Consider the following 12490-nt stretch of genomic DNA (forward strand, 5'->3'; position numbering starts at 1 on the left):
ATAATACAATAAAACGCAGTGTGACACTGCCCTCTGCTGAAAGCATCATAGAAGTGTCGTTTCCCTCGGAAGGGTTGAGAGTCTGTCGCCAGTCGCACTGTTCCGGAGAGTAGCCTAGTGCACAGTCTAGTCTAGAATAGTGTGCGCACGGCCTCCCCCGTAGTCAAGATATTTGTTTCAATGCATTTCCAGGTGAATGGTAGGCCCATTGGATACAGGGAAAACACAAAGATAGACATGGTTCTGAGGACTGTTAGACAATGAGCTATGCTTTGTAGTGGTTGTAAACGAGGTAGGCCAGACCTACATCGTGCTATGATCCGTAGTGGCCTATCCAGATGTCACATATTATGGGACCTTTCACCATTAGCCCATTTCCTGATTTATCACTGTTGTGAGTGATTCACTGTGTTAATAATAGAAACCTCTTCTGGCTGCAGAGCTATGGGAATCCGGTCCACTGGTCTGCTGCTTAGTGATTTGATTTGCGCTTCCTCCTACCCCCAACAGCCCCTTTGGCTTACCAGCGCCCACATCTGGCAGTTCCGGAGAGCTCTGCTTCTATTAGGAGGGAGGGGGCAAGTCAAAATAAACTTTCAGCAATCGAGGGAGAGAGAGGGAGAAGAAGAAAGAAAGAAACACGGCTCCGCAAACTTATCGCAAGACCAATTAGGAGGGCAGGAAAAGTCACAGACATTATCCCTGTATGTATTGTATGCCGACTTTTAATTATTTATCAAGACTTTCCTACGCGCTGATTCATGCGATTCGGAGCTGACAAGTAAGCATGATATTAGTTTGCCCGATGAATGCCTTTGTTACAAGAGCTTTATCATTTCAGTGGAAGGCTCTAATCCAAATTTCTGGAATTACGCACGTCTATTACTGAAGATAATTGCCTACTTTTTAAGTATGTTATCCATTTGCGCATTTAGTTAACTTTCTCGCAATTATACACGAATGCTGAAATCTCAGTTTCCTTTTCTTTCGTTTACTTTTTGGGTCTTTTTTGGCATGTGTTGAATAGGACACTTCGTTCACATTTTCAGGTTGACTTGTCTTTTGCTCACTTTTCAAAACGTCTCATGCCAAGTGATCTCCAGGATTAAACGTTGGTGGTTCGCATAATTAGAAACGATGGCTGGCGTGGTGCGCACCCTTAGCCGGTGTTTGCTCCCAGCCGAAGCCAGTCATGAGAGAGGTAACAGCAAGGAGCGAACGCGGGATACCCGGGACCCACATCAGGAACGAGAGGCGAAACGACGCAGCAGAGAGATTGACGCTATGCTCGCCCGCGAGAGACGCTCGATCCGCCGGTTGGTGAAGATTTTGCTGCTCGGAGCTGGCGAGAGCGGAAAGTCCACGTTCCTGAAACAAATGAGGATTATTCATGGGAAAGAGTTTGACCAGAAAGCATTGTTGGAGTTCCGGGACACCATCTTTGAGAACATCATCAAGGTAACCCAAACTCACTTTTTTTTCATACACATTCTTTAACTTTTAAAACACCTGATAAGTTGATGGAAGCTCCATGTGTTGTCATGTCAACTTGGCTATGTGTTCATCCGTGCGTAACCACGCAGTGAGTGATGCATTCGTTGGGACGCCAGGGTAAGAGGAGAGACATTTTCTCCGAATCACATGTGACAACATGACAAGACGAGTCAGACACATCTCGTCATCACAAAACGTAGAGAAGTAGGCTACCTCAAACTGACAGACTTTCAAAGTTGAGAACTAGCACGAGGTTTCAATCTCATGACAGATCCTCCTTTCGTTATGGGTGGGTCTGACACATACAGGGATTTCTCTAAATATGATGACCAAACCGCAGACTTTCAATCACATGGGACTTGACATAGATACTTTAGTACTGCAGTCTGCAAAAGAGGCATTTCATTGGTTGTCAGGGTACCTGAGTCTTTTTTTGAATGGCCTTTCAGACCTATACTTTACAGTGAGGCTTGGGTCTGTTGTAACCATTCAGTCTATTGTGGTGGGTTATCCAGATGGAATGCCACTGCTTTGGTAATCCCATAGCCTTTTATTCCAAATAGCCCAGGAATTCCATTGACTCCCATTCACTCACTACAGTGGTGTAGTCTACTTTTTTATGGTGGGTATACTGTATATTTGAGATTTTTTTTGAAGTGGGTATACTGTATATATTTGTGCCATTCAAAACAATGGATCAATCAATTTTAAGTGGGTATACTGAAATCCCTGAAATGTAGAAGTGGTTCTACGTAGTTCTACGCGTTCTACGTAGACTACACCACTAACAGGTCTGACCCAACACTGTCAGTTTTTATTCTTGTGGTAATGAACTTTCACATTGTCACATTGTTACGTGGTTGTAGGTTTTTTTCCTGCTATGGACATGTCAAAGAAAAGCCTCCCTGTCATTCCACAAGACTATGGACCAAAACCTTTTTTTTTAAAATTACCAGTCCTTTGTTTCCGTGACCAATTTTGCTGTAATGGAATAACAGTCTTTCAGTATATGAAATATGGTAGGTCCAACCTAACTACTATTTGCAGAGACCAAACATACCTGAAATATCCAAAACTCTGCTTAGTCAGGTAGAGAAGCATCAATACAGCTTAACCCTTCTCCCCTTGCAGTGTCTGAACACTGGTTTTGTCGGTGGACCCCAACCACCACCACCACCAGCAACCCCCTGCCCCCCACCTCAGACACAAAGCATGTGGGTTAAACCGCCCAAATCAGCCGTGTAAGCAGCCCTATTTTCACACAGCTAAGCCAGCCAGCCAGCCAGTCAGCCAGCTAGCCAAGCCAATTCCGCAGGTCCTCTGTGTGTCAGTCACGCCACGGCAGACTCCACTTGTTCCACGCTGTCTGCACCTCATCCAACGGGACTGGGCGGCTCACAATGATAGGTTAGGCGGGAATTAATGCTGGGTCATTTCCTTTTGAGCAGGTCTATTTTAGACGCCTTTGTATGTATTGAACTGCAGTGACTCAGTGCTTGTAATTGTTGGAAGGCTCAAGAGAATGAGTGGTGGTGGGCTTGTGTAGTTGTCTGGGGTTTAGACTTAGGGTGGGGTGAGGCTGGGGTGTTGTAGGGTGGGGAGGACAGGATTTGTGCTAGAACGATGAAGACCTGCTGTACACACCAGTAATCACAAACGATTGGCACTGCGGGACACTGCGTTGACAAGACACAAGCTGTAGTCTGCAGAGACTGCACACTCGGTTTGGCACAGTGGACTGAGGACAGAGGCTTTGGACATATTCGATCCACTCACAGAGCTGTAATTGATGAAGGCTGAGTTCATGGAGGGATTCATCTTCATCTTTGTTTTAAAATACTCGGATGCTAAAATACTGTTGCTGATGCTTTTGTCCAGAGCGACTTAGTTACAGTGTAATAACAGTCCCTGGAGCAGTGTGTGGTCAGGTGCCTGGCTCAAGGGCCCATGGATGGGATTCAAACCTACAACCTTCCGGCTGCAAGATTAACTCCCCAACTATCAAGCTATGGCCGCCTGTAACACCCACCAACGCAATAACTTCCCACCAATGTAATAACCCTGGCAAAGTATTTTAAAAACTGCAGCTCAAATGTAATAGCATGGCCAACGTCATAATTTCCTGCCAACGTAATAACTATTGCCTCCTGCCAATGTCATACACATGCTTCCTGCCAACATAATAATTGTTATTACATTTGTGGGAAGTAATTATGTTGTCAGGAAATTATTACACTGGCTGGGCTATTACGCCTGAACTTTATTACGCTGGCAGGGTTATCACGTTGGTGGGAAGTTATTACATTGGTGGGTGTTACAGCTGCCCTTTAAGTCATGATGGTGGCATTTATCCCATGTGCCCTCAGTCCCTCTGCACTCCCTCTCCATGCTCTCCACACTCTCAGGGCACTGTTAAAGGGACACTGTACAGGAAATGGTCAAAAAAGGTACTGCAACTATGCTGCTTATTGAAACTAGGCTCCCTATTGCCAAATTTGATCTTTACATGAAAGTTTACTAAGTAATAAACAAATATTTTCTATTATGGTCCAAGTTTTTGCAGCTAAAAATGGCTATTTTTGGACATTCAAAATGGCGGGCCATGGAGAAGATTTCCCTTTTTATGTATGAAAAGTACAATTTTTCCAGTCATAATGAATACTTAGAATGTCATGCTGGTGGTAAGTATTCATGAAAAAGGTAACATTAGTGAATGGGCAGCATGAATTCTTGAAATAAACAACTAAAAATCTCACACAGTGTCCCTTTAAGAAACCCAGAACCCTGACCTGACCCTGTGTGGTCAGTGTTTTCCAATGCTCCGATTTTTGCCCATTTTGGATGCCCTTGTTTTCCACTCCATGTGTTCCATCACTTTTTTTTCGGCGGGGGAGGTTGACATGGCTGTGGAGAAGGAGGAGGATGAGAAGAGAATTGAGGAGAGAAGTGAGAAGAGAGGGTGAAGAGTGTGGGGCGGGCTGTCCATTCCCTACCTCCCTACCTGGAGGAAGAGTCACTGTGACTCAATGGGACCTTCCTGGTTAAACAAAGGTTAAACAAACAAATAAATCTCACTCCATGGCTGAAGTGCCATTGAGAAATGCACCTAACCCCATACTGCTCCAGCGACTGTAACCAATGCCCTGTGCTTAAAAATAACTGTAATTCGCTTTGGATAAAGGGTCAGGTATGTTACGTAATAGCCTAAAAAGAGAAAGAGAAGTAAGTGGATTCTGCTAGAATCACATCTGCTTTGTTTTGGATCGCTCCCCCCTTACGGTCTAGTCCCAACTAAAAGGACCCAGTTTCGATGATATACTGTAAAACATTTCTGCCAGGCAAAAGTTAAATGGTAAGTTGCCTTGCTGCCTTAAATTTGTAAATTAACTCAGCTAGAGGATTAACTCATATAGCTCATTGAGAATTCAAAGACTTCTCAAGTTGAGTTTACTTACAAACTTAAGGCTGCAGGGAAGCTAACTTTTTTATGTTTAACTGGCTGCAATGTTCAACAGTGTACTGTTTATGTTGTCATGGACATTGACAACAGGAGGAGAAGGAGGAGGAGGATGACAGGAAGGAAGAGAAGAAGAGCGATGAGAAAACAGAGAGATGGAGAGCTCCTGGTCCGGCTGACACTCTTTTAGGACACTTTGAGGAGGGGGAGAAGGAGGCGCGAGATGGCAGATGGAGTGGAGGGAGAAAGAGACAAGAGACAAAAGAGAAGGAATACGATGATGATGATGATGATGATGATGATGATGATGATGATGATGATGATGGGGTCAGTTGGCTCAAGCCCAGGCAGAGAGGGGGCCCCGAATTGGGTCCTCATTACCTTGTTGGGTTGGGTTGGGTTAGAGGGACATTTCCGGTGACTTTGTCCTGGCTCAGCCAAAGCTGTTAGCAGCCCTATGGTACTATCCCCTCCATGAGTGAGGTAACCTGAGCGTACCCTTCAAAACACCTGTGTGACTGTCCCCTTGCACAGGGGAAACATAAATGCTTGACTTGTGCTTGTGCACGCGCGCGTGCGTGTGTGTGTGTGTGTCTGTGTGCTTTTGTGCTTGTGTCCACTGTGATGTGCTGTTTCACAATAACATAGGGACTTTCACTTTCATATCATTTCATATCACATTTTTTTATCATTTTTTTAATCATAATTGCCTTTACACTGATGGTTTTACAACATCTGAAACAAAACCAGGGTATAGGTCTTTGGAACTTGAGGATCATAACTACAAGATTGCTACAAGATTACAACATGACTATGAAATTACAGACATTCTTTAGGAGCATATCTCAATTTGGTCATGTCATTATGGCAAGCAATTATCTGAAATAATCTGTCTTGTGAATGATTTATCTCCCAACCCTGATACCAAAATTCAGTATGTGGACTGAAATAGGGGGTATTTTGGTAATTGCACTTAGCTTGTAGTGTATATTGCAACCTTGAACAGTATGAGCTTTTGAGCAAGAATAGGTAAGCGAGAAAACCGCTGAATCTAACATGATCAACCTGTGTTGCTTTGTTTCTGTAAATATCGAGTTTCTAAAACGTTCTGAAATGTTCATTCCCAAAACACCTCTCATCATGGTCAATTATTAAGTGTCTTATTAAAAAGGCCCCATACGGTAGAGTCCACATGACACTTAACCATTTTAAGTTGGACGTTTGGGTCCATATATGGAAGAACACACTTCTAGCATGATACTGATTACGTGCACATTGTCAGCTTCCTGGACTTCGAAGCCATTATAAAGTCAATTGCAGCATGATGTCACCCTCTGTCTCTGCAGTTCAAGATTCCACTAATCTCTAGGTCACTGTTCCCTCACTGTCATCTCTAAGACCAGGAAATTGTGACACCAACCCCTTAGCCCATAAACTCTAAGGCCTATTCGTCACAATAGGACAACGGACAGGGATCCAAGTTTTTTCTTTCTTTCCAGCACAGCATGGCTTGGGCCGTGTTATAAGAAAGTTATCTCTAAGACCCGGAAATTGTGACACTGGCCCCCTAGCCCATAAACATGAAGGCCTATACGTCACAAGAGGAGAACGGACAGGGATTCAAGATTTTTTCCCCTTCCAGTACAGCATGGTTTGGGCCGTGTCATAAGTAAGTTATCTCTAAGAGCAGGAAGTGGTGTCTACAATGACCCCTAAACATGAAGGCCTATACGTCACATGAGGAGAATGGACGGGAATTGCAGCTTGTCCAGTATGGCATGACTTAGGCCATGTCATTAGTACACGTGAGTCATCTCTGCAGACCAGGGAGTTGTGACACTGACTGACCCCCTAGCCCATAAACATTAAGGCCTATACACCAGATCAGTAGAACAGACAGGAATTCATGCTGTTTTCTTTCCGCTTGGGCATGTCCTGGGCCGCGTCATAACCCATCTAGCTGTTTGGCATGCAGATGTGCCTGCTACGATAAGCCACAGATGGATGATGGATTTTTATTTTTATTTTATGTTCTTGTTTCTGGAAGGACAAGGCAATGTCTTTGCGGACAACAGATAGAGGATTCGGTCACACTAATTCCACACACTGCTTTCACGTCAATCAGCACTTTGTTATCTCTGTGGAACCATGCCAACAAACAACAACAAAAAGTCTGTCGCCTTGGATTTTGTTATCTTTACCGTGCCGTTATTAATGGGAGTAGGTTTAGCGAGAGTTTTTTTCCCCTTCTAGCCAGAGGACATGTCTATGTGAGAGCAAAAGAAAAAAACGAAATGACTTTAGCCCCCTGCTAATGACAAAAGTGTCGTCCCTTTCCTTTTTTTCCATTTTAAACAACATTGACTAGGTTTTTTTTTCTAAACTGTAAACTCAAGTTTCCAAAATCGTGTCCATGGCACATAAAGTGTTGATGGAGTGTAAAGGCAGCCATAAGTTTGTTCCCATGCCCTGGTTGTAACCACACTAGGTTTGGAGGGACATAACGTCTCCCTGTAGTTTTCTGTGAATGTGTACTGCCAACCAACAGGCTGAGCGAAGACGAACAGTGTGTGGCATTGCTTAAGACCCCTCTTTGGTCTGAATTGAGAAGGAGAGTAATATCAGATGTTGGAGATATTACTGTAGTTCACTATTAGAGATTCATCCATTTCTTCTTATTAGTCTACAGTAGTATAGGGACTTACTAAATCTGAAATGACATTGTTTCCAAATGTTTTGCACATACACCTATATATTGGCATACAGTACACTCTCAAGTCTTGTGTCACAAAGTAGACTGTTCCCACAACTTAAAAGTGCCCCCCTGCACTACCCCCAGACGCACCCCGCCACACCATTCACACGGGGGCACGCTGGTGGACCCTGCCACCCTGTCACAGACCTCTTCACAGGATAGAGGGGTGTGGAGCAGAGCAGAGAGCAGAGGAGCAGACACATAAGCCCGTGTCCCTCTCAGAGGTGCGCTTTGTTTCAGCCAAGTCTCCAGGTTCCATTGCTATCTGGTGCCCCACTGGGTGCTCCTGAGGACAGAGTCGGGGCATAAAAGACAGGATTGTGAAGGCGCGTCTTCATGGATGCGGTCTCGGGAAAGAGAGTATGCTTATTCTACTGCCGCCACTCCTCCAGTCCCATCTGACACTGAGCTCGGCTGTGGATCATCAGGCGGTGGGGTTTGGGGTTTGGGTTTTGGCGTTGGATTACAGGGGGTGGAGGGTTTGTGGAGGAGGAGTGCAGTGCAGCGGAGGTCAACTAAGCAAGAGTTTCATCATTTCCTTTTCCCATGTTTTCCTTCTGAGGAACTTTCGGTCTGCTTACAGTAAGCAGGCCCGTGGACAGGAGGGTGGAAAATGGGTCAGTCGTCCCAGGCCCAGGGAACGGAGGGGTTGTTGGGCAGAATTGGCATCCCGATTTCATGTTATTTATTGAGAGGGGGGCCCTTGCAGATGTTTTTGTCCAGAGCTCTGTTCAAAGTGTGTTCTACAGTCGCACGTGTCCTGTTACACCACAGCGTACCCACCTGAAATCAGTGTATGAGTATGCTATAGGGAGTGACTTTCTTGTTTTTGTTTCTGTGTGTGTCCATTCCACATATGTACATTACTTACTGTTACGGGCCGGTGCGCACATCCTGATGCTGCTGCGGTGGGCATAGTCAGGGAAGCCGACAGGGGGGGGGACAAAGGGGTTAGTTGTCCCGGGCCCAGGGAGACAGGGGGCCCAAATTGGGTATTCATAAAATTATATGTGTTGGATGGGGGTCCCATTCAGATGACTTTGTGCTGGGCCCAGCAAAACCTGTCGGCGGCCCTGTCACAGTCTTCATCTTTGCCCAGTTCTTCAACATGCTGCAATGTCCCCCCCCCCCCCCCAACCTCCAGTGTGTTGAACGAAGCATTGAAGTGAACCCAACATGTGCTGGATGTATATATTGGCACGGGGTGACATGTTTCAACAGGACCTGTGGCATTGGAGAGTAAACAGTATGAAGCGGTGGTGGTGGCGGCGGAGGACGGAGGAAAAAGGGAGGAAGCCAAGCTTGACTGTACTGTAGTAGCAGACCGGCGGTGTGCGGAGGAGGTAGTGCAAACATGATTTAATGGCTCGCCGGCCTGGCCCGGCCCGGCGCACTCATTTCCAAAAAGTCCAGAGAAGTGTCAGAAGACGAGACAGTTGAGCGTGAGAGGAGTGGAGCAGAAGAGAGGAGGGAAGGAGGAAGAAGGATGAAATACTCACTCAGTCTCACTGGCCGTGTTTGTTGAACAGGAAAGGCACCGAAAGAGCCTCGCTGCTGCCAAAACGGATGAGATTGTGCACACACAAGACAGGCACGGAGACACGCATTGACAGATGCACGCACACACACACACGCACTCGCACACACATACACATACACGCACACGCAGACACACGCACGCGTGCACACACACACACACACGAGAGAGAGAGTGAGTGTGTGTGTGCGTGTGTGTGTGCGTGTCTGCGTGTGTGTGTGTTTGTGTGTGTGTGTGTGTGTATGTGTGTGTCTGTGTGTGCGTGCGAGTGTGTGTGTGTGTGTGTATGCATGTGGGCGTGTGTGTGTCTCTGTGTGTGTGCGTGCGTGTGTTTGCACATGTCACAACGGTGTAGGTAAAGGATGCTTGCTCTTCTAAAGTATGATGGGGGCTTGGCTTTGGGACTAATGTTTGCTCTGTGTGCAGCTCTAAGTAAAACTGATGGACTGGACTGGAGGAATGGGGGAATGTTTTCCTGAGCTCTTGATAGTTGACTATGGCAACTATGCGGTCAGTCAAGGTCAGTTTAAAGTTTGGGCTGTCTTCGCTTGGCTTGGCTTGGACAGCTTGGACTGTGTGGTGTTTGGGATGTGCGGGACCACTTAGCCCCAAAGGAAATCGCTGATGCAGATCCAACAGACATGAAGCTTTTACTCTGCACAGTAGAAAAAGTAATGTTACTTCGACACTGTTCTTAAAATGTATGGTCCTGATCCATTTACTGTTAATTTCACCATTTGAGAGTTGAATGAAGACTTAGAGAGTTAAATTTGTTTTGGTCTTTTTCGAGTTTATTTGACAGGACAGTGGACAGGTGGACAGGTGGACAGGAAGCGAATTGGGAGAGAGATGGCTAGTGGTCGGCAAAAGACAACGTCCCGGGAATCAAACCCGGGTCAGCCGCATGGCAGGCGAGTGCCCTACCGGTTGGCCACGGCAAGGCCTAGAGAGTTCAATTTAACAATGTTTCAGGCAATGACTTCACAGTATTAATTCAACACTCAAATGGAACTATACTAAATCATCACAATAGTGTTTAATTAACACTGCATTTTAAACTGTGTATGCCTTTTCAATTTTTGGGACTTTTTTAGCCTCACAATTCTTTGCAGCAATATTATAGCTAAATGATTTAGCTGGATGATGTAGCGATTTATCAAGATGATTAGCATGAGACTTATTTAATTGATCACATAAGCAGATCTGAGGAGAATCATATCAATTTGGACAAAATAAAAGGTTTCATATTTTCAGTTGTTTACCATTGCTTGATGTAGAAATGATTAAGAAAGTGTCAGCGCCAGTACACTTGTTATTGTTGTCAAATAGTTAGGAAAAAGAAAGTGTGACAAAAATCGATATTGGATGCATGGTTGCCCCCTAGCACTTTGTTGTTGAGGCGGCCATTTTCACAACAAACACTTTGACTGGGACTTCTGAACAGACACAGATTTTGCATTGTGAATGCTATTTCTAAAGTTGTTTTGTGGGTTTTCAGATCATAGTTCACATGAAACTGCACAACGCAGCCTTTCCTATGATAACAGTCACGTGTGATACACTGATACTGGCTAACCCTCCCGCCCCCACCACCACCTTGACTAACAGAAATCCTATGGCAAACACTATATTGTGTCAACGTATAGAAACCCGCAGGATTTCTCTGGCCTCGCTGCGCTATCTCCCCTGACCATAATTGACTTTATTGTACCCGAGGAAGTCCGCTATCTGTCTCCATCTCAGGGCCGTTGGATCAGGGCCAGAGCAGAGCAGAGTAGAGCAAGCGTGACCTGTCTTTCAACCCGTGCACCCCCCCTCCCAGTCACCTGTAATCCTGTAATTAACCCCTTCAGACGAACAGGGGTAGTTGCTAACTACGTTAGCTACTTCGTTGTTTTCAATGCAATTTCCCATTGGCAACTACCCAAGTTGCTAACTGGCTAACACCTATGCATTCGAGAAACGCAGCCCTGATCAAGGAGAAATAGTGATGGGGAGAGGTGAAGAAAAAAAATCTATAAGCGTTGAGGCACTTGCGCCATTTTACGACCTTTGGAACCATCCCTCAGAGCCACCTACGCTCCACATCGCCCAGAGCGATGAGGCAAACACAGAAAAACAGACAGATAAACAAGCAAGCACGTAAACACACACACACACACACACACACACACACTAGTAAACACCCCCAGAGCATCGACCTACACCCACACGACTGTTTACTGGCTGTAAACAAGCAGGGGCTGTATCTGTCACCTGGCAGGGGCCCCTGAGTGGAACTGGTGTGTGCTTGTATTTTGTGTGTGTGTGTGTGTGTGTGTGTGTGTGTGTGTGTGTGTGTGTGTGTGTGTGTGTGTGTGTGTGTGTGTGTGTGTGTGTGTGTGTGTGTGTGTGTGTGTGTGTGTGTGTGTGCTGCACTGGGGATGAAGGCACTGTGCTACTACACTGTGCTGTTGGTGACCCCTCCTTGACTTGGCCTATCTCTGAGCTCATTAGGTCTGCGCTCCGTGCACACACTCTTTGCCCCCTGCCCCCACCAGACACACACACACACATGCATGTACGCACACACACACTCCACTCACACACACACACGCACGCACGCACACACACACAAACACACACGCACGCACGCACGCACACACACGTACTACACACGCACCCCAGCCCTCAACCACACGACACCTCACCCCTCACCGCCTCAGGTTGTTATTGTCAGCCAGGTCCTGTTGCCTGTTGGCTGTGTGATTGCAGGGCAGACTGCTGCTGCCATATCAGTCAGCCTTTATCTCTGCCCTGTGTTTAGCTCACTGGAGCAGTCAGTGACATGCAGTAATACTAAGGCCTACTTGTTATATAGCCCACTGGCGGCTTCAGAGCGAAAGGTCACGGTGGAAGAGAAACCATAGACACATAGATAAGCTTGTAGACGAGGCTAAATCGTGGACTGTACTGTTGTATTGCTCTCTATTGTGCAAGTGTTTCGTCATGACATCATCACACGCACATCACGAGTTGGTGTCATGCAACAATACTATTGAACTATTCAACGTGTGTTGTTGAGTTCCATAGCCTACTTTTATACTTTTAATGACATAACTTTGATTAAATGATTTTTTTTTTAAATGAGTGGACCCCAGGAAGAATAGCTGTGGCGTCACCTCAGCTAATGGGGATCCAACAAAATTGACAAAAAATACACCAACATACTGTACCATCAACCACCATATTTTTCAAGCTATTGAAT

The 12490-nt window shown here is 45.7% G+C and overlaps 1 protein-coding gene across 1 annotated transcript in view; it reads left to right on the forward strand.

Annotated features, from left to right (window-relative positions):
- The first annotated feature begins 280 nt into the window (after positions 1 to 280).
- The window catches only part of gna12a (guanine nucleotide binding protein (G protein) alpha 12a), a 73987-nt gene continuing 61777 nt past the window's right edge, over positions 281 to 12490 (forward strand). The window contains exon 1 of the mRNA XM_063185250.1: positions 281 to 1458. Within this exon, the coding sequence (XP_063041320.1) occupies positions 1138 to 1458 (321 nt within the window). The 5' untranslated portion in view covers positions 281 to 1137. The remainder of the gene's footprint in view (positions 1459 to 12490) is intronic.

Source organism: Engraulis encrasicolus, chromosome 2 (genome assembly GCF_034702125.1).
Source record: "Engraulis encrasicolus isolate BLACKSEA-1 chromosome 2, IST_EnEncr_1.0, whole genome shotgun sequence".
NCBI classification, from domain to species: domain Eukaryota; kingdom Metazoa; phylum Chordata; class Actinopteri; order Clupeiformes; family Engraulidae; genus Engraulis; species Engraulis encrasicolus.